The 21905-nt window shown below is 41.4% G+C and overlaps 1 protein-coding gene across 1 annotated transcript in view; it reads right to left on the bottom strand.

The window, feature by feature from the left end:
- Positions 1-3677: 3677 nt before the first annotated feature.
- LOC104565558 (uncharacterized) overlaps positions 3678-21905 on the bottom strand; it is a 32331-nt gene continuing 14103 nt past the window's right edge. Inside the window, exons 7-12 of the mRNA XM_088521989.1 lie at positions 20933-21111; positions 11272-11429; positions 9933-9975; positions 7212-7398; positions 4577-4712; positions 3678-3814 (exon numbers count right to left, since the gene is read on the bottom strand). Coding sequence (XP_088378115.1) covers positions 3715-3814; positions 4577-4712; positions 7212-7398; positions 9933-9975; positions 11272-11429; positions 20933-21111 — 803 coding nt within the window. The 3' untranslated portion in view covers positions 3678-3714. The remainder of the gene's footprint in view (positions 3815-4576; positions 4713-7211; positions 7399-9932; positions 9976-11271; positions 11430-20932; positions 21112-21905) is intronic.

The following is a 21905-nucleotide window of genomic DNA, read 5'->3' as shown; positions in this document are numbered from 1 at the left end:
TCCTGCAGTCATGTGCATGCCGGGCTCAGTGAACCCTATCTCATGCTTGAAGGTGTAAGCTGATTGCTCTAAGCTTCAGGGAGGATTTTTATCCTCTGTGTGCAGGAACAGACAGTTTGCTCTGCACAGCTTCATTTATTTATTTCTTTAACTATTTATTTAGCCTCCGTCTGGTGCAGCTCAGGATGCATCGCTCTCAATTTGATAAACAATGCTGTGACCAAGCATAACAAATCCTGTGGCAACTGGATGTTAAATGAATGTTTAATTCACTTTGCAGTAATACAGAAATTACCTGGTAAACACTTGGCATATGGAAATGGAATTTTTAGTTTTGTTTTTTAGACTGCTAATAGCATTCAAATGTAGCTCCAGCTTTTAGGCAGCTTAAAATGTAAAGGAAACACAACAAACCAGTGCATCAAAAAAATAAAAGAAAAATCAGCAAAATAATTCTTGACTTCTTGGGTATTTTGGAAAAAAAAAACAGAGGGCAAAATAAGTCAATGAAAGATGAAGAGGTAAGTTATCCAATGCTGTTATCCAATTAGCATTAGACCTCATATGTAATTAAAACTCCAAAGGGAAGTAACAAAAAAAGAGGAAAGGATTCATAAGTGCATTGGAAATGTTCAGAAAAACTCCTTTTGGACAATGCATGTAGATCAGGAAGAAATCCCAGGATAACGCAGGAGAATAGTGCCTCAAAAGTGGTGTGAATACGAGTAAGAATAATCATAAAATCAGCTATATAATTATAGCTTATGATGATTGCAATGTTAAGTCCTCTGATGGGAGTTTTCACACAACCAGAACAAACTGCCAGGAAAAAATTCCAAACTTTTTTTTTTCTAAGTGCTTTTAGCCCTGCTAACAATATGAAGAGGTGTGTGTGTGCTATCAAGACGTCTGGCTGACAGCTCTTGTCCCTGTCCTTGACCCCTACTGCCATTTAATGTAAAAATGAGAATAACTCATAGCTATTCTGCTGGTGAGCAACCATCCTCAGCTCAGGATGAAAGCTTTTCTGTGGCTCCTTCCTCCTCATTTTTATGAGCTTAGTAGCTAGATACCTCCGAAGCCTGCTAGTTTTTGTGTTTTATTTTGTCTTCAATAATTTGTTTTTTTTTTTCAATTTTCCAAAGGTTTATGGTCACTTGAGAAAACTTATTAGTACTATTTTTTTTTACGCATTTTATAAATTTTGGAAGTGTAAAAATCACAGAAAAAGAGAGACTAATCTTCCATAAAATTCATCCAAATGAGGGATTTCAATAAACTGTTCTACTGCCCATTTACGTATAAGACCAAAAACATCTGGTATGTAAACACATTGCTTTCCAACAGAAATAAACTGTGGCTTGAATCTTCCTTTACCTGCACATTTTTATAGTGCTGTCATCGTACTGACTTCACTTGAGACATTTTTGAGGCAGTTTTGACTTGTACCAACCACGAGGAAGCACATTTTCAAGTGCTCATATTTGCTGCATGCTCCAAATTAAAGCACAAGTCACTAATATAATATTCAAATACTTTATTGGAATTGTGGAGTCAAAGCATGAGATTTTTTTTCTCTGATTTATGAAGGACTTTAAAGCTGATGAAAATCTGCTGCGATAATAAGTGAAAAGGCCTTGCCCCGTAGCCGGTCCCCGCGATGAACAGCACATTTCTTTTTGCACCTTGTTATTGAGGTTGCTGAGGCTTTTGTCGCTGTCAGTTTGTCGTGCCACGTATATTATCGCATGTGTCTTCAAAGCCTTGCACAAACAGGCTACGTGGTGATGCTGTCGTTTCGTCTGAGGACGGCTTTGGTGGCACTTGCTAAAGTGGAGAAGTGTTTCCAGTGCCCTACTTGAAGAAACAACTAGGTCCCAAAGGGAGGTCAGATCTGAGCCCGTCCAAGTCCACTGAGGGGTGCCAGCAAACCCTGCTCTGCTCACTTTTGTTATTGTTTTTTAATGGGGAGAATGCATTTGTCCTGTTTTGATTTGTTTGCATTTGTTTTACCTATTGCTCTTTTTCTGCTTCCTAGCTCCAAACAGGCATCCTATTTGGAGAACTGGTTGTCAGTCTCCGGTCAACAGCACTTGTACGTGGCCCAGGCAGGGCATGGTCAGGCGTGTTGCTCTTTCCCAGGTAAAAGAGTAAGGGAAAGTAGTAGTTTATACTGGCTACGGGGCTTGTTCTAAAAGTGGAAATTTGGAAGTCATTTCTGAACATGAATATTTCAAAACACGGAGATAAATGTGGAACAGGACCATGATGCCGAAGCTTACTTGCTTTCAGATACATTTAACTTGGTGCAAATGTGTGCTCTGAGCTAACTGTGTTAACGTGTTTTGGGGTTGGTGCATGCTTTTGAGAAAAGCGCTTATGCTTTTCAGTTATCAGTTCTTATTTTTGAATTAAACCATTCGAACCATTGCTGCAAATGTCTTAGACTGTTAGCTACTTTCTTTGAAGTACTACTGCTTCCAGCACTTAAACCTAATGATTTTTGTCTTCCCCATATTGGCTTCAATGTAGAGAGGCTTAAAAAAATACATTTGTGGTGGATGGGGGAGCTCCACTTGCCTTTCAGTATTTTGTTTGTTTTTGTCGTCATGGTTCGTATTTTCAGGCTGACAGTAAGGGCGAGACAGAGGCTGAGGTTCTGGTGTGTTCATGTGATCTGAAGGTCTAAGGATTTTGACAAAATATCAGGCATCACAGCCTTGTAATAGAAGTTCATGAATTGGCTTTTATTTTTCTCTGTAACCAAGCCCTGTGTTCCTTTCTGTACTTTGCAGCAGCATTAAATTGTACATCTTTTAAGGTGAGATATTTAATTAGCATGTTGGTTCAGTTAGTAACTGGAACTAATCTATTATTGTATTTGAATTCCTATTTTGGAAAGTTTGGAAATTGAATATTCAGATTCATTGGAAGAATTATTTTAATATTACAGAATAATGCATAATACCATGTACATGGTCAGCTGTAATCACCGGTGATGTCTAACCTGGACATCCTTATGAACATTTATGGTGCTGTCTCTTGCTGCTAACTTGGGAGGAAACAGTGTCTTGGAATCTCAAACCAATTTGTCTCCATAAATGCGATGTACTCTGATGGAAGATGGCCAAATCAAAACTATTTTAAAATTAAAATTTATGTTAATATGAAATATAACATAAAACATTCATACAAATTTATTCCATTCCTCCAGTCATGCTGTAATGTTACCCTCTCAAATCAGTTTGGTCTGTCCCTACCTTGAGCTTGGCACCCTTTAGAGACTTCATTGCAAACCCAGACATGAAACAGCTGGGGGGAAAAAACAGAAATCTTTGCAAGGGTTGTGTTTGCAAAATAAAAAATGATGCATCTATAAAACATCAGATGGAACAATATACATATATGCTGAAATCCAGTGCTTTCTGCTTTGGCTACATCAGGTATATGTTGAAGACAGTTCAGTGTGTAAAGCCAAAATAAATTTATCCTTGGCAGAGGGACCTTAGAGTTGACTAGAAGCACAAAATAAAAAACATTACAGAGAAGGCAACATTGCTTTGCTTTTATTTACTAATTCTTACAAAAGATGTGAATGTATAGCAATGCTAAAGATTACCTCTCGCTAGAGCATTTTTTGACATGAGTCATTAAAAGACATAGCATGAAATTTTAAATGAAAAAGAGAAATTGAGGGGAAAATGACCTTTCTTCTCACATCCTTGTCTCCTCCAGTGGTCTGTTCATGAAATCTTGAATTGCCTGGTGTAGAGGTAACCATTTATTAATTGAAGCTTTCAAAGCTGTAATCCACCTAGAAGAAAGGAAAGACCAACAGCTGTCTGTGACTGAGTATTACATAATGCATTTTCCTTGCATTTGAAACATGTCTGTTACAAATGGTGTTTGTACAGTCCTGCTTCTGTGTGTGCTGATAGTGAGTGGATTGGGGAGAGGCATGAAATGAAGGAGTTGAGTATAACTGCAACATGTCTCAACACCAGTTTCCAAAACACTGAATAGCTTTGCCTTTTGCTCATTAAATTAAAACACAAATCCTATAATTAGTAGGCTTTCTATAAGCGAATTCCCACTGACAGCATTTAGAATTTGGCTGCATTATGATGATGGAATTCACCTTTAGAAAATGATTTCACAGACCAATTTTCTTTTTCAATTCCAGCGATCATTATTGGAAGTAAATCACCCTTGGGGATGAGGAGGATGTACTTCTCATTCGTTAGAGCTTCTCTAGTGAAAGGTACCATAGTTGTTCCGTTTGGAGTGATCACCCACGCGCCACTGTGGAAGGACCCCCCATCAAGCTTCCTTTCTGCAATTCTCCTCTCTCTGCAATTGAGCCCCGCTGTAATTCCAACATCCACAATAACGGAGCTGATGACTCACATGTGCCAACATATTGTACTGCAGTGTGACTAAAGCTAGAAGGGAAATCTGGCGGGGAACAAGTGAAAACAGAATGAAAAGTTGTTGCTAGATCTTCCCAAACTAAAGCAGTGCTCCTGCTTTCCTGAATTCTTGGCAGAAGGAACAGAAAAAAAAGTGTTCAGTTTACCTTTTGTTTTCATTCATATTCTCCGCACACAAGTAGAAGGTTTTAAACTCTTCTGATGGAGGTTTGAGTTCAATTACAGATCTCTTGGAGCCCAAAGCCTGTTCACTCACGACATAGCCCTGTAGATAAAGGCCACCTGGACAGAAAGAAAAGCTTACGCTGGGTCTCATGCACCGTTTATGAAATTACTGTCAACTACAAGCATCCTGACAATTCTTGCAGATTCTTTGGGTGTATCCCCTTTACACAATTCACATATAAAGTGAAACCCTGAACAATATAAGAGCTTAGCTTTATCCCCCAAATTCGAAATAATATCAAAAATAATGTACAATTCAATTTTTATGGTGACTACGAAATTTCCTGATCAGGTGTGTTCTGTCTATAAATGAGCCAGTTTTCCCTTTTCCGCAGCTGCCAGGTTTGAGCTTCACCTGGAGCCCTGTGAGGTCAGCCGAATTCTTGCAGCCTTGCCCCTTGTCTTCCTTAGGCAAGGCCCAGGCTTTGGTGAAAAGCAGTGTAGAGGAGGTGAGCTTTTTCTTTGCTGCGCACTGAATTTCCCCTCTGGTAATGCTCATGCTCCCATTTGTTCTGACTGTCAAGTTAATGGAACTTAAGAAACCATTCTGTTGCATGATGAAAACTCACTCCAGCTCACTCTGTTTTGGCAGTACTGGCTTGACAGATATAATGGGAATATGGAGCTATAAAAATACATTTTATGTCCCTAAAATCAGCAGGTGTTAATGCGACTACAGAAATAGGAAATCTGTTTAGTAAGAAAGTGACATTGTTGTATCACTATTTGAAGTATAGCTATACTTAAAGTTATGTTAAAGCAAAGCCATGATAAAAGTTAAGATTGAGAAAGAAAGTGGATGTGAATTTTCAGAGTGGCCTTGCTGTGTCCTACTTGTGCACAAAATTCCAGTCCTGACAACTTTCCAAGACTTTCCAAGATTCAGGGGGTTAATTTTAGTCAAATAAACCTTGAGGCTGCTTCAGGTAGACCCTGAAAGTTTCACTGAATGGTTGGCTACTTTAGACCACCATTTTATGCACATTAAAATAATAGATATCTAAGTCTGTCTTCTAATTCATCCAAAATAAAAGTGAAATATGAATTGGAGACTTAGATGAGAAGAATATTAGCACCATGGAGTGGGCTCCATATGCATTCTATATGGCAATTCAGCTTGTATGTGCAGTTCCAGCACGGCGACCATATAAAGCCTTCCCAATTTCCAGGCATTCACTCTGGGCAGCAAACAATCAACAATATAATTTTAATGATTTCTTTCCAGAAATAAGCTAGCTTGTCATATAATATTAAAAGGGGTAAAATATTTTTCTCTAGCTTTTATTTTCCTTGAAAAACTACAATGATGTAAATTAAAGCAAAAAACCTCGGGGCTAGTGCTGATCCTTCGAACCCCCTTAGGCTCGAAGCACCAGGAGCACCGCTGAGGGCCACACCAGCTAACTGGGAAGCAGAGGCATTACACAGACCTCGTTCTTCATGACATTTACGGAGAGCTGCAATAGCAAGAAAACACTGCAGTATGGAAGCATTTGTATGTTGTAGGTTGTTTAAACACTGAAGAGGCATATTTAGCATGGGCTGGAATGTCATAAATATATAATAGCTGATTTTTGCCTTTCCATTGATTCATTGCTTAACTTTCCACAAATCTTTGAGCCTCAGTTTCGGATGGGTAGGAAATCACTGATCATTTCATATGTATGGCCTTTTGTAGATGAAAGTGCTATGTACATGTGAAAGACTACAAAACAGTAAGCCTCTTGCCTGATCATATGGAAAATGAATAAACCCTAATTTCCTCCTTTTGACCCGAAAGCTGGCTGGCAAGCAGTAAGTTAAACAGCATTTCCTTTTTGACTCTGCTCTTTGCCAACTTCCTTAGGCCAGGAAAGGGGAAATTATAGGTCCTGACCAATCCCCTCTCCCTGAGACCCCTCTCCTTTTTGAAAAACAAAACCAAAAATAACCCCTCCATTTTTCTCAGAGCTATGCTTGTTCTAGGTTCTTCCCAGCATTTAGAACCTGTGCTCCTGTGCTGCAAGGTCACTGTGATTGACCCCACATAGCCTCACTTTGCTGTCCCCAAAGCCTGGCCCGATGCCCTCCGCTGTGACTGGGGCGCCTGTCGCAGACCTGCTGCCAAGCGTGAGGGGCAGCCCTTGCGGCAGGGCCTCCAGCTGCACATGGTTGAGCCTGTCCTAGCACTGGGTGGAGCTTCTTGGCCAAGGCCACGTGGAAAGGGCCTAGCTGTGGTGGAACCAGCCCTCCTTAATAACATCTCTCCTTCCTCTGGTGAGGCAGGCAGCCGGTTGCCAGCAATGAGGTCCCTCTGTGGAAACAGCTGCCTGCTCATTTTTGAGGTTGAGTGCACGTGGTCCTGGTTACCTGTGTTGGGGAAAGAATTCAGGCAGTACAGGGTGCAGATAGGACCGTGGAGAACAGGTCAAGTTTGCACTCCCTACCCAGACCTTTACAGAATTGTTAGAGTGAATTTGCTGTTCAGGATTTCATGAATGCCTGAAACTGTATTTTGAAAGAGCGGTGAAGCCTTCCTGCTTCGCCAGGCGCTTGCAGTCCAGGACTCATCCATACCTTGGGCGGGTGTGGAGCGGAGGGTGGCGTAGAAGTACAAGCAGCCGTCCTTGAGGATGCAGTAGTGCTGAACCCACACGTCCCTGCTCCTGTCCAGCTGGTGTAGGAGCCCGAGGCACTCGGGGTTCTTGATAGCCAGGGGCGGCAGCGCTGTGTTATGCAGCGTGACGTCCACCCATACGTGGTTCTGTAAGGCAAGTGCACGATTAATCATTTCTGGGAGGAAAGTAAGGCGGGCCTGCTGTTAGGAAAAGACACAAACTCAAGGTCTCTGCTAGAGAATTAGCTTTTCTTGTCAGAGCAACTTGGAAAGTCAACAACTCTGAAAGTGCAGTTAAAAACATATGCTTTACAATGGCAAGTAGTGACTAGCTTCTTTATTCTTAAAATAATGGCCTGTCTTTTCTGCATCTAACTTAAACGTTCTGGCAGTAGATAAAATAATATTTCAAAGCTGTTCAAAAAATCAGGTAGAAATTAGAAGCAAATAGTTTTGCATGAGATTAAAGCATTTCTATTTCTTCTCCTCCTTTAAATCTAAAAGGCCTCTGCAACAAAACCTACTGTGTATTGTTTGTCTGAAATATACATACTATATATATACACAGACACAATGTGTGTTTTGAACTCTGCATCAATTCTGCCATTTGAAGTCCATGGGGAGAATATGTGCAATCCCAATAGTGTCCCGGTTGTTTCCATCAGGGCTCTCCTTTGCATTTATTTATGCTATCTTTCTTCCACTTGACAAGTCAGTGATGGAGAAAAGACCTGAAAAAATATATAGCTAGCTGGATTCTTTGCTGTGAACAGGAAACCTCCTGGGATTTACTGCAGCAAAGTTCAGTAGATGACTTGAGTGGCTGAAGGTGTATTCGTGCCCTGGTCGGTTTGCTGGGGCCATAGTTTTGGTATATTAGTCTGTTAAATCATTATGTTGTAAGCCTCCCCTTGCAGTACTCTAGTTATCCTAAAAATTCAGTAAGAAATTGTGTACTAAATAGGGATAAAAAAAGCTTTCTGTTGTTCAGCTGAAGTCTAGTTAAAAACAGGAGGAAGGAATTAGTTGGAAATAACGTTAATTAAGGATAGAAGTTAGATGATGAAAGCAAAATAGTAAAGCAAAATTTTCCTCAGGAAAAGGATGTTATTTCCTAAAAGATGGAGATGAAAAAGATAAAGCAGTTAAAAATAAGATTCAGTAGCAGGGAAAGGAGCCAACTTACTGTGCCTAAGGGTGTTTTATGTGTGTGAAGTCGAACCTTTTTACTTTACAGGTATTTTTTGCATGTTACACAAAAGATTCTTTTTTTTTTAATGTGTTCTTTCTTTTTGTGTGTGTGTTTTTCCTAGTTTTTGTCTCAGGTTATTTATTTATTTATTTTGGTTATTTTGGCTTGGGCATATGTAGTATTTTAAATGATTTATTCCTCTTATTTCAAATATCTGGATTCTTTCGTATACTTTTAAAATACTGCCAGGTCAGATAAACTTGGGCATAAATTATGTCTTTCCCTGATAATCTCATATGAAAACTGAAATTGAAGAAATGTATGCCCACGTGATTTTATTCCAGTGCAAACGGTAATAGAGAAACAACAAATACTTCCTTTCAGTGTCTGGAAAACTATCACTAAAGCAGCATACTGCTTGGAGGACTTACTTATTCATGTGGCCTGAGTTGAGAGAAGAAGGAAAGTAAAATCTATGTATCTATTTTCCCCTCCTTCTGCATTAACATATGATATCCTTTGTAAATTGCAATTTTCTTATTTTTTTTATTGATTTTCTTTTAGGTCAGTTTCTTTTTTTTTTTTTTCTCCCTTTACTGATGGTATTACTCTGAGAAAAACATTAATACTTTCTGTATTTGGGCCTCACATTCTTTCTGCTAAGAGACAAGCTGGATCAGTAGCTATTAAAAACCTGCCTTACTGATGAGCAGCCTATTTTTATAGAGATGGGTCTCTCTTTAGGAAAAAAGCATAGAAATTCTGGGGCACTTCACTGGGAAAGGGAGGGCTGAGGTAGCTTTAGCCCCCCTGCACGTAGGGGTTGCTCCTACCCACGGAGCCACCAGAACGAGCCCTGCAGCGTGGGGGAAGCTGGGCCTGGTTTGAGGCCACAGGGACCCTTAGGGAGCAGAGCTACGTGAGGCGCGGGGCGATGTGTGAGGGTCATTGGCTGCGGTATGTTTTTCCTCTCTAAAAATACCAAAAAGAACAACTCCAAGAAAAACCCACCTTCTAATATTCTGCCAGAAGTGACAATGTATGGCCTCAAAAATCGGGTAGCTTGCACTCAAGGCAGACGTGCAGGGAATACTTAAGCAGATATAGCCTTTTACACCCTTAATTCCTGCTATTCGGCCTGGGTGGAATTCGGCATGGAGCACGTGCTGGTGAGTCCTCTCTCCACTGTGCCCAGCCCCCTTCCCACCCTGCCCCCGTCAGCACGGCTACCCCCGTTTTGAGTTATGTTTCTGAATCAGCCTCAAGCTGCTGATATCTAGACAGGGAACATTTTGATTCCTTCTACCATATGGCAGCCAAGCGCATCTGCCGCGGCGCTATAATGGGAGTCTATGGCTTTTAGGTTGGAGCTGATTTCGTGTCCCAGCAGCATCCTCGCCGCTGCCTGCGCCTCCGGGTGCCCAGGGTATATGTGTCTGCTGCACAGTCTCCTTTACACAGCCTGCTTCGAGTATAAATAAAGCATTACCTGGTGGACAGGATGCGCCGCTTTATCCATGGCCTCCAACCACCTATAAAACGACCAGAGATGAAAATGGTTTAGCTTGGTAGAACAGAATGTGTGTATTTCACTGCCTCTTTGAAATCTTGCTGATGTAGACAGCTTTTAAAGGGATGTGCAGTTTTCAGGACAGATTCAAGACTTCAGAATAGATAAGTAGTGGATTAATTCTAAACAAATGTTTCTAACTCTCAGAAAATACCTCTCATAGCTTGGTGTATAAGATGTTATAGTAAATTAGGGCACTGTTGCAAGCAGGTGAATCTATAAATTTTAGCCTGACATGTTGCAATGTCTTCACATTATGTTTTTCTGGTGTCCTTGTTATGATGTAGATAAAGAATTTGTGAAAAGCCTAAAAGCAGCCTGCAATTGGAAGTTACAAAATGGTTATCTATTAGCAAAGTGTTTGCTTGTGAGCTGTGGCTCGTATGGGAACAGAAGTGGGAAATGCTCATGTATTACAGCAGTCACTGCAGTGCAAGTACTGATTCATCCCTCCGTTTTTTACAGTATCTATCCTAGCAAATATCATCTGCTTCATATCTTTATATTTCTGATAGAATAAAACAACGAAAAAGAGACTAGATTTGGGGATATTTTGAAAGAAAACCCTAAAAACTTGCTACCTGTCTGAGTTTTGCATGGCTGCGGTCTTTCTTGTTTTAACTCAGCTACAAACTTCAGGAAAGGGAGAAAGACTGTTGTAAAATCTGTTGCACTCTAAGGCAACCCCAAACACAGTGACTCTTATCGGAGCCTCTATGCTTTTGTGGACTGCCTGTTTTAAAATGCAGAAATAATAAATGCTCTGGCATAACCAAAAGGGAAGTGGAAGATGGGACTGCATTTATTACTTGAGCAGGCTTTGCTAGGCACAAGATAGGCTCTTGGTGTGAAATGACAGATAAGCTAGTTTAGATTTGTAGGAAGATGTACAACTGATTTGAATGAAGAAATGCAGGTAAGGGACTGAGAATATGGAAGCAGTGGTGTTTTTAATGGAGATCACCAAAATGAAGCTTGCAGGGAAAGCTTGAACAGAGCATGGATGTTGGGAGACTTGATGAGAAAGGTATTTCTTTTCTCATTCGAATAACAACAGCAACAAAAAAAGCTATGTATCCGAGTTCTTGAGACTTGTGCAAGTGAAAATCAAAACCACCATCCTTCCCATAAGTACCTGACAGGGTTTTTTTGCTATTGACTAGGGTAGAGTTTGTGAACATAACTCCAGAATTTTCAACGCCCCCTCTCCTCAGGTGCAAATGATAAAATTGACCTTGCAAACTGCATGCCCACTTACCTCTTCATTTCTTGGTTAGAAGTTGCACAGAAGTAGAAAATCCTACTTCCACTTTGAGGTATGCACTTAAAAACAAATGGTTTGCCCAGACTGGTGTCAACTCCAATTTCTGCTCCTTCCAACTTTGTTATTTCGAGGGGCTTGCATTTCCCTTCATCCTGTAATTAGAGAGAAAAAAGCTGTGCCAAAGTCTCGAAGACATGAAACTGATTCCTGTGAGATTGGGATAAACTAAGGAGAGTATTCAAAGGTGTAAAATCCGATGTTAAGATTTTATGCCTTTGAAACCATCCTCCCAATTACCATTGCTTTAATGATTAATACTCTCAGAAAATAATTATGGTGGAGTCACAAAAGATAAAATAGTCAAATACCCTTTAAATTTGCATCTGCGTTTTTGCTCTTAATCATCCTTGCCTCATTAGAAGGTGTATTTGTGTGCAGAAACCTTGTTAGCTATTTGCAAATACCCCAACTTCTGCGAGTGCACTTCAGTAAGGGTGGGTACTGAAGTGTACTGAAAAACTTTAGGAGTAGGAGCCCCTTTGCAAGGCCAAGCTGGCTGCAGTCTGGATTTGTGCTGAAAGTCTCACCTTGTATGTGCAGATAGAGGGAACAAAGGCCTGCGTTCAGCAAATAGCAGGCAGAATTTAAAAGGCTGCATTTCAGCTCCTTTGTCAAGTTGCCCTAAATATCAGTATATTCAGTATCTTTCCTCATTCATTTCAGGCAACGCTGAATGGAAATCATTTCCAAAGTGCTTTGTACAGTATTGTTGTGGATTGAGTTAAGGCTCTTTGAGACTACAGGGTATTGTCAATGCTTTTCTCTTTGGTTAGTTATAAGAAGACATTAAGCTCCTTAATATAAGTAGATAGGTGAAACAGCTATTCTGCCTGTTCCCTGCTGCACCCCAGACCCCCAAATACGTGTCTTGACTAAAAACAAAGGTGCGCACGTCTCGGTAGTGAACTTGGCCTTTCTTTTAAGCAATACTCTAAACCCCTTTGCCCTGAAGAGGTGGGGGGTTGGAGCTGGAACAATTGCATCAATTTTGCCGGCATAAAGTAGTTGACGTGGGGGTGCTTGAAAAGCCTTAGTGCTGTGGCAAAATGCACAAAAATGGAGTTTCATGGAATACAATAAATAAATTATTTGAAGTTAGTTAGGTGCTATCAATAGGAGCAGATTACAAATGCCTCATTTTTTTTCTTTGCATAAAAAAGTACATAGCCTTCAATAAGTAAATATTTACATATTGGATACCTGAAATTTTTTTTTGTATATTCATCGATGCATATAATTATCAGTTTGCTTGTGTATAAGTATTTACTGTGGGAACAAAAAATATTTCCTAATACTGAGAACTGGCTTGTACTAGGTGTCCATGAATGGATTCCTAGATCCTTCTGATTTCTGCTTCTTGAAGATGCAGGTCTTGAGTCAATATGGTAGCTCAAGACACTCCTAGAAGTCATCAGTGCTGAGCGACCTGCATTCCTTCCAATACCTCCAGACACACAACCGCCCTGCAGCGGCAGCGTAGCTGAAACACAGACTGAGGCTCCAAGTCTCGTCCCAGCGTGACGAAACCCGCGTGCTGGGATGAGGGGCTGGTCTGCAGCGGGGTTTGCTTCTCCGTGGCATGATCCACGCTGCAGCCTGCAGGCAACGGTTGCTGCAAGCGCTGAAATGGCTGTGGGAGCCCTGCAATTGCACATCCCTGTGAACGTCTCCTCTGAGCGCTCTGTGCTCCCTAGAGTGAAGGCAGGATGACTGCTCTGTGCCGTCAAGAATGATTTCTGTTCACTCCATGTCAAATGAATACATCTAGGGAAGGAGAAGATGGATCTGAGGCCTGTTTTGCAAAGCGAAACCAAATGTTGTTTATTGGTGGAGAGGCAGATGTGCTTTCCTAATTCTGCTAAGCCAGTGGTAGAGAGCATTTCTTTTCATCGAGGTGGTTGCTGCCTTGGGAGCAAACCTCTCTTTGTTCCAAAATGTGCCAAAGACATATAGCTGAAAAAGTCATTATATAAACTGTGGGGTATGCCTGGGTTTGGAGGGCAGCTTGCCGACACTACTGCCACTGTGGTACTTAATACAACTGTGTGTTGCTGTTCAAGCTGATGACATGTAAGGTGCAGATTTTAAGTAAGTGAGCTAGCTTAGATTTTAGCTACTGCTGTTCTGTTTTGCATGTAGAGTCAAGAAGATTTTTCTGTCCTGTAGAAGGGGAACGAAAGTGTGGGTCCAAGGTTCACGTTTCCTGCGTTGAACAGGTGAGAGTGATACAGCCCTCTGGATGTTTCTATGCGATGTTTCTGAGATCCTCAGTGACCCGCAGGATTTAACATGGGTGGAGGTCACTGGTAAGGAGCAGAAAGCCTCTTTTGCTTTGGCAAGTGCTGTTGTGAGCATAATAATAGTAACAGCTTAAATAACTCTTTCTTCAAGTGAGTTTTAGGCGAAGTATTTTTTTGCGAGTTAAAAAGGCTCACCTCAAAGTGTATCTATGTCCAAAGGGCAGGCAGGACTGCAAGGGAGCAGTAAGCAAGGGGAAGCAGGAATCCCCTGCCTCTGGTGAGTGAAAAGGCCATTAAGATAGGGCATGTAACTGGGGGTTCATAAGCCAGCCCTGTTTAATTTGGTGTAAATATTTCTAGAAAACAAATGAGAGTCATGGCATTTCCTGAATGATTCACTGTGATCAAAGGGTTCTGTTTGAGCAGAGTCATATTTGCTGTTCTAGTTAAGCTGCTTTGTCTATGAGAAAAGGGAAGCTGAAAAGATTCATGCATTTCATGCTATCTGCAGTGAAAGAAATCAAAATCAACTGCGGGAAAAACAATGAAAAGAGATTAAAAATAAGCTGTGCAAGAGACTGCAAGTACTAGGGAAAGGGGACAAAAATAGCTACAGATCCTAGAAAACATCAAAAGGAATGTGAAACGCAGAGGAAAAACTGATCCATGCTACAAAACAGAAAATGATGGATTGGCTAGCTCCATCATTTGACTGGCATCAATGACTGGCAGAAGAAAGCCTAAGGCAGCTGTCTGTAGGTTGCTGGTGCAGATTGGTTTCAGGTCAGTAGGGACAAGAGAGAAAGTTCGGCTGTATTTGTAAAATGTGTCTCTTGCTGTGCCCTGGTTTCCTTAAACTAGACTAGAAGATGAACTCTCTCCTTTCTTTTTTCATGCCTTTTTTCCTGCTTGTTTTCCTTTTAGCCCGAGTTTCTCCATTGCAGCTGGCATGACTTTCCCCGGCATCCAAGCTTACAACATTTTGATCATCTGCAACTTTAGTTTTTTTGTCTCCTTTCTTTGAATTCTTGTGCTGTGTTTTAGCAGTGCCACTAAAATGTGCTGTGTGGTGGGCTGGCTGCTCATGGACTGAGGCACTGAAAGCCAGAGCCTGTTTGCATTTCTTCTGAGCTGGTCACATGCGTGTACAGGAGGGATCTAGAAGAGAGGTGTGTGCCAGCAAACAGAAAACTCCAGATTCCAGATCTTTGTAAGGTGTTCTGCTCAAATACAACTAAAGTTTCATTGTTTTTAATGTTTTTTTTAAAATCCTTGACAGACAAGTGTGAGAGTGGAAATGCACCAAAGAGCAAGGCAGCAGGGTGGGGGGATAGATGCAAACCCTCCTCTGACGTTAAGAACCTAGTTATCCTGTGCCTAGTTGTATTGACTGTCAGCTGCAGGATGATCAGATGGTCTTGGGATATGACCATTCTTCAAATTTGAGTTGAATTCTTTTGGTAAGTCTCTTTCACTGCAATTAATTGTACAAAAGTTAATCGGGTCAAGTGATGTATCTGTTTAGAGTCTTTCCTGGGTATGCAGTCTGTTGCTAGGCCAAAATTAATTAACTTATGTATCACACCAGCCAGCAGTATTTATGATTTATTAATAAAGAGAGGAATACAGAGGAAAATTAGAAACCTAGGAGTCAGCAGCTCCTTAAATGTAAATAGAAAAATATATCCTAGAGCCATGGGAGTCATGGAAGATGTACAGAAGAAATCAGATTGTATACCAGCTCTAAATAATGTGGCAGCTCCCAGACTGCGATGCTAAAGCTCCAAGCAAGAGTGAAGAACAAATAGAAGTGGTTTCTTTATGAGCAATGGCTCAGGCCTAAATCTATTTATAGCTAAGCCTTTTATATAAAGTGCTTAGGCTTAGTGATGAATACACAGGCCTGTACAGGAAAACAAAGGACTGAATGTTTGTCATAGATTTAAATGCCATGAAAGGTCCACACATGTAGTAGGCCGGGGATTTCTTTCTTGCTATAATAATTGGACTCTGTGTATGCCACAGAAATTAAGATAATTTAAAAACGCCTTTTCCTTTTCTCTGTTTTATTCTAATGGGAACACTTTTAAGAGTATGTGCAAGAAGTGTATACCATTGAGTCTAAGCTTCACATTTCTGCAAATACACACTTTGTCAAATGCCTTGCTCCTGCATATAGAGCAGGCAATTGTCGAAGGAGAATGGAACACTTAAATGTGCTTTGAAATGTCCCCTTTCAGTTTAGGGAGGGCTTTCCACTGCGCTGGGAGGGCCTCACTTGTTCTGGGAGTCCAGGGCACCCTAGGATGTGACCTGCCGTGAGCAAAGGCTATGTAGGAGACCAGTATCCAGCTGCTTATTGTTGCTGTTGACTGTTGCTTGAATAAAACCAAACAGTAACTAAGTTTATAGGTGCCCTGAATAGGGGAGAAAGCGTAAAGGGAACAATTTGCAAACATGAGCATCCACTAATAGAGACAGCTAAAGAATGGCCAAGTTTCGTTCACGGAGGCCCTGCTAACTACAGAATGTCCCCGTCCTGTTGGTGGGAAAAAAAGCTGAGGGGCCCTTGGCACGGCAAATGGTCCTGACTAATTATCTATCTGAGCGATATTTAGCTGGTGGTGTCACACTGTCATGAACGGAGAAGACCAGATGATGCTGAGCTACTGAAATGGAACGGCATTGTAGTGGAAATGTGAATATGACCTAGCATCCGATTGCTGAGGATAGCTGCGTGTTGGACTGGGCTCCAGGAGAGCTTTGGGCTGTCCTGGAATGCGCCACCGTCCTTGCCCAGCCCTCAACACGGAGAGACTCTTACCTAGTCACTCGCGCTGTGCCCGAAAGCTTCCTAGAGGCACTGAACTCGTGAGCCTAAGAAATGCAATGCAAATGGAAATCCTTTTTTAAAACTGATGTGGCTATATGTATCCACAAGGAAGGCATAAAAGCACATATCCCTCCCCTTCGCTGCTCCCACTATGTTCAGAGAGGTTTCTCAAGAGGACCCATTGCAGTTTTCTTATAGCATGCCTCAGACTATTGCAAACCTTTGCAAAAGGCCATTCCTCTGAGGCTTTGCAGCTGCAGGGGAATTTGTTTCTGTTGACTCACAGCTCAGTTTCTTGGAAGAATCTTTAACGTGAATCTCTAAAACATGTCACTTCCCGTTCTTACTGTCAGGGCAGTGACTTCCAGCCTCACTAACTTAATTCCTATCACAGTTCCTTCTTTTGGCTTTCCTGCCTTGAGTCCTTAAAAACACAGCCAGCGAAATCTAGTTATTTATTCTTAAATATATTTGCTCTGTGTCATTCTTAGCTGAGGGAAGCAGGAAAAAAAGAGGAATAAATGACCAAGGTAACATAAGGAACTGACAGAGCCCATTTGGCAAGAATATATCAGTGTCTAATTTCTGGGAAATACGTGTGCAGGGGAGATACGTTGATGGCGTGCTTCCCTGATTGGAGCCAGCAACCTTTATAGCTTCCCCCAGACCATAATCTGAATAACATTTCCTTCATATTTTTCTTTTCAGTTATGAAATTGGTTCTCTGTCTCACTTTTCTCTTTCCCAGACCTATTTATGGCAAAGGGACAGGAAATAAATCGTAAAGATAACAAGACAGCAAATAGAGAGGAGCTAGGATGTTTGTTACAAACACATGATCTTTTGTTAATTGTTTTTATTTTATCAATTCTTCTTCTTCAACCCAGAGAATTGCATGCTATATTTTCTTTAATTAAATTTATATAGCAAGACAGCAATGGTGAAATTAGGAAATTCTGGCTTTGACTGTTATTTTTAGTAGTCTTATAAATACTAGTATAACTCTTCTTTATGACTGTGCTCATGTTCAACTTTAATTAGTTGAGCTTCCTACATTATAAAGAGTTGTAATGAGGAATTCTGAGCAGTGTATTTTTGGCTGTAATACTTTCTGTATCCTTATGCTTTCCTGCTGAACCTAGAACACTGTTACTTCTTCAGCAGCATTGTCCTTGTGGCAGAGGGAGGCATTTTCCATGGCCTTTTTGTGCCTTATTTGCTTATTTGTACGTTGGTTCTAGGACTGCTATTCATTGTTTTTATTGAATATCATGTGGTTAATATTTTTTATCCTAAAAAGCGAAATGTGTTGTTAATTTGCTGAGTTCTGACAGGGTCTAGAGGTCACGTGGTGATGGTGCAGAGAGCTCTGGGTGAACCTCCTGAAGTGATGCTCTACTACTGTGCCTAGATTGCTGGCAGCATCTTTCTCATCTAAAGTCGATATAGTCTCATCTAAAGTGTACCTAACAGCTCCACTGATCTCACAAATTTACACCAAGCAGGGATCTAACCTGGTGTACGCATACGCTGTTCTGCTCTGAGCTGGCAACCCTAGCTGTCTGCACTGAGGTGAATAAATGTAATTTTTTTACTCATATGGACAACTGCTTGTCAAATCAAGGTCAGTGGCATCATCTGGCTGAGGGGAAAACAAAACACCCTTGTGGACCAAGCTATTGGAACAGCTATTGCTTCCCCACTGTGTGATGGGGTAGAGATGAGTCTGAAACAGCAGCAATTACATGGGTGAATCAATATGTAAAATGCTCTAGGAACATCAATTTCTTTTTTAATGGGAGTGGGAGAAGGGAAGTTGAGAATGGGTAATTTCTACCTGTAAATAGCAATGATGAGATGTAGCTCCCTGGTTTTGTTGACATGAATTAAAACAGGCAATGAAACACCCTTTACTTGCTCCACCACAGAACATGATCTGCACCATTTCAGGCATAAATGCAAATTTTCTCACACTGCTCTAACTAACTTCAGCATGACGTTTTTTGGAGTCGCTGGGATTGCACACGTATACGTTATTGACCTTGATATCAAAATCGTGCCCTGGATGTACCTGAAAATTGATAAAAATGTGTGTTTGGAAAGTGATACGCAGGTTATCCTGAATTACTTTTGTCTCCGAGAATTACTCTTGTTTTCAATGCACTGTTATGGAGAACATCTTATATGCCCTAAGAGGAAGAATTTGTCTTCCTAAGTGAAATGAGGCCTGGAACATGGTGTTTCCAACTTAGGTGATGTGATAGATAAATCTTCTGTGAAACCAAGAGCATTATTTGCAATTCTCTTAAAAAAGGACGTGGGATAAGCAGAATCTGTTTATGTTATTCTTCTTCTGCCCTGATAGAAATCATACCCAAAAGAAAGAATTAGTATCAAAAGGTCCAATTCAGCTGCTGCTTATTTTGTTTGGACACTGGATCTCTCGGGAGTGACGAAGTGCATCCTTATCTAAGCATCTTCAATTTTATCTTGCTAAAGGCCTCTTCAAAGTAACATCTGAGCACTTGAAGCAGTGAAGGGTCCTCATGGTTTCAGGTACTTTAGTACTGTAATATTTTTTTAGTGTGTTCTTTGGAGCCCAGGAAGAAAGAGAGAGAAGATGACTAAAAAAGTGTATGACATGAGAGTCATGGGAGTTCAACAACAAAGAGTTGTTGAATGGCATTACTCTTCGGGCATGCAAGACAACAAGGAGCAATTGCTATTACAAAATATTTATGCAGTGCTTTAAATTTATGTAACCTCTGTAAACAAAAGGGAAGCTTGTTTTCGGTGCAAAAGAGACTGCAGTCAAAATACCAAGTTGGGATGATTCAGGCATTTTTCAAGGCAGCAAAAAAGATGAGAGTAGGTGAGGAAGTAGCTGATGATTGAAAGGAAAAATGAAAAACAGATCAATTAAATACAAATGCATGTAAGATTATGGGCACCTTCTAATCCTTAATCCAATTTATATAACCCTGTTTCTTCAGGAGTAGTTAATTGGGAATTGGAGACTCTTTAAAAGGCATAGTTAGATTTCTTTACATTTCAAGAATTTGATGAATGACCTGATTAAGGTGAAATAAATACTTCTCTCAAGAAGAAAAGTTCCTGCATGCTTGTGTCCTCTTAGGCATGTGTTTGGGCTTTTTTGTTTGTTGTGGGGCTAGAATAACTGGTGCTGAAGTAACGATGAGAGAAGGGCAGGCTGCTTTGCTGCGTTCCTGCTAAGCCCAGGAGTTCTGCAGCGCAGCCTTGACAGGCGGCTGCTGTTTCCCTCGTGGCCTGTGCAGGGGAATGAGCCTGCCGGGTTGTCTGCTGGAAAGGCCAGGCAGAGAGAAAACGGTAGAGGAGGAGGAGGCACTTTCTACGATTTTGAGCTACTTCGTGCAAGATTTTTTTTTTTCCACCTCCCAGCAGAAGTGTTCAGTTTGATCAGGAAACTTCAATCCCTGAAAGCATGACTCATTTTAATCTGGATATGTTACTGCAGAGCCTCCTGGAAGTTTCTTCTTCACATCAGTAGCATTGTCCATGCAACTCCGTTCTTAGGATTACCAGGGGGAGACGGCGTAGATTATATTCACGTGTAGACTCTCCTTGTGTGGGTTATATTCTCGTTCATTACAAGTCTGTGCTGCTGTGTCTACGTGGCTGTGATAGCCAAAAGAGAGTGTGACCATCTTGCTAGAACCTCAAACTGTCTTAATCTTCTAAATGTAACTTGCTGCATGAACAAGTTTGTCACGAAGTTGTGCAAGGGAAGGGATTAGTATCTTGTAATTACATGCAACCCCTGCTAAACTGCCTCACAAGTTGCAGTGAAATGCTGCTGCCTCGCTGAGGAATGTGGCCGGCGCCTAGTGAAAATTATCTGTTATCAAAACACTCCACCTGCTGGATACCGGCTGGAATGCGCCCCGCGCCGTGAGGAACTGTCCAGCAGGCACCTCGTGAACTCAGAAAACCGAGATCCTTAGAGCTAACGAAGCCGCCTGCCTTTCTCGCTGTGAAATTCTACTGCTTGCTCTCTCACACAGAAAACTTACGCTGTTTAAATAAAAAAAACAAAACATAAAGTAGCTTGGACGCAGTCCTGTGCCACGTCCTCTAGGTGACCCTGCGTGTGCAGGGGGGTTGGACTAGATGACCTCTAGAGGTCCCTTCCAACCTTAAGCATTCTGTGATTCTATGGTTCTAGTAGGTGGAATATATAGCTCCTGTACTTCTGAAACTGCTTCCTGTCTTGCAAAACCTCACAGAGCCTGCTCAGTTCATGGACTTTCTTAGCGCCAGAACAATGAGATTCAGCGTGAATCCATCCAAGCCTTGGCAGTTAGTGCCTGTGTCTGTCGCTAGCACGAAGAAAGACAGAGATGTCCCCAGGGGCCTTTTGCATACACTACAGACAGAAAACATCACCACAAACTGAAAACATCTTTAGTGTGTGTGCTGTTCCGTAAGTACCACCAGCCAAGATCATGTGCTGCTGCTCTCCTTAGCTCAGGGTTCTCCTTACCTTCTTGTGCTTGTAATACTGCAGGTGGCCACTGTGTTTCAGCACAAACCACCTCTTCCTCCAGCCCTTCAGTATCGCCGACTGTGTCCGTTTGTGCAGATACCCCCGGCAGGTGGGCCGGGGAGTGTTGGGGTAGCGGCTGATATCTGATCCCACCACCATGGTCAAGACGTCAGGACCTAAAATATTAAATGAAAAATATGAAAACACGAATTCTAACTAGAAATAATAGGCAGTGTCATGCAGGATTATGCTGCTGCTGTTGTGGGCCTTTGAGCAACAGGGGACGGTGTGGCGGGCCACCCCCTTCTCCTCCCAGCGCAGCCTCTGGAACGTTTGGCCTTTTGTAACAATCCAGGAACGAAACTCGGGCTGTGCTGAGCATGAGTAATGGAGCCAGCTTCCTGAAGGCAACTCTTAAAATAGTTTTTATGATCTCTCTTTGCAAGAACCAAGCTTGTAGATTTGGAGAATTGGCTAAATTTCAGTGCCCCAAACTAGATGTGTGTGCATAAACTGGGGTTTATACAAAAGTTACCAGTATGTCCTTATGGCCGCTTTCAGTCTCTGTTATTTTACCTAGGTTCGTAGGAGTTCTTTCTTCTCTGTTGTGAAATCTACTAATGTTTTACCCTCTTTGTGCTGTTGGAGCCTAACCTGTGCTGGCCTTTGCCATTGCCAAAGGAAGGGCTCCAGAGAGGTATTAGACTACAAGAATGCCTGAAAATGTAATATTGTTATCAGCAGTGTGGTTTTATAATATTGGCTGATGCTATCAACAAACCTACAGCTTTGCCCCTAGAGGCCTGAAAATCCAATTACATCAGTTACTACTTCAGAGCAGACTGCAATGAAGAAGATTGAGAACTTTGACTATGGCATGTTTTCATTTGCAAAACATTTGCTGGATTTCTCTTTTGGGGTCATTTGACTTTGGGAATGCTGACTGGGAGCCAAGACTCAGGCCACTCTT

The sequence above is a fragment of the Tinamus guttatus genome, unplaced genomic scaffold (genome assembly GCF_059628265.1).
Source record: "Tinamus guttatus ecotype Peru unplaced genomic scaffold, ASM5962826v1 Tinamus_guttatus_pri_ptg000142l, whole genome shotgun sequence".
NCBI classification, from domain to species: Eukaryota; Metazoa; Chordata; class Aves; order Tinamiformes; family Tinamidae; genus Tinamus; species Tinamus guttatus.
The sequence above is the reverse complement of the archived record's forward strand: the minus strand, read 5'-3'. Positions and strand labels throughout refer to the sequence as shown.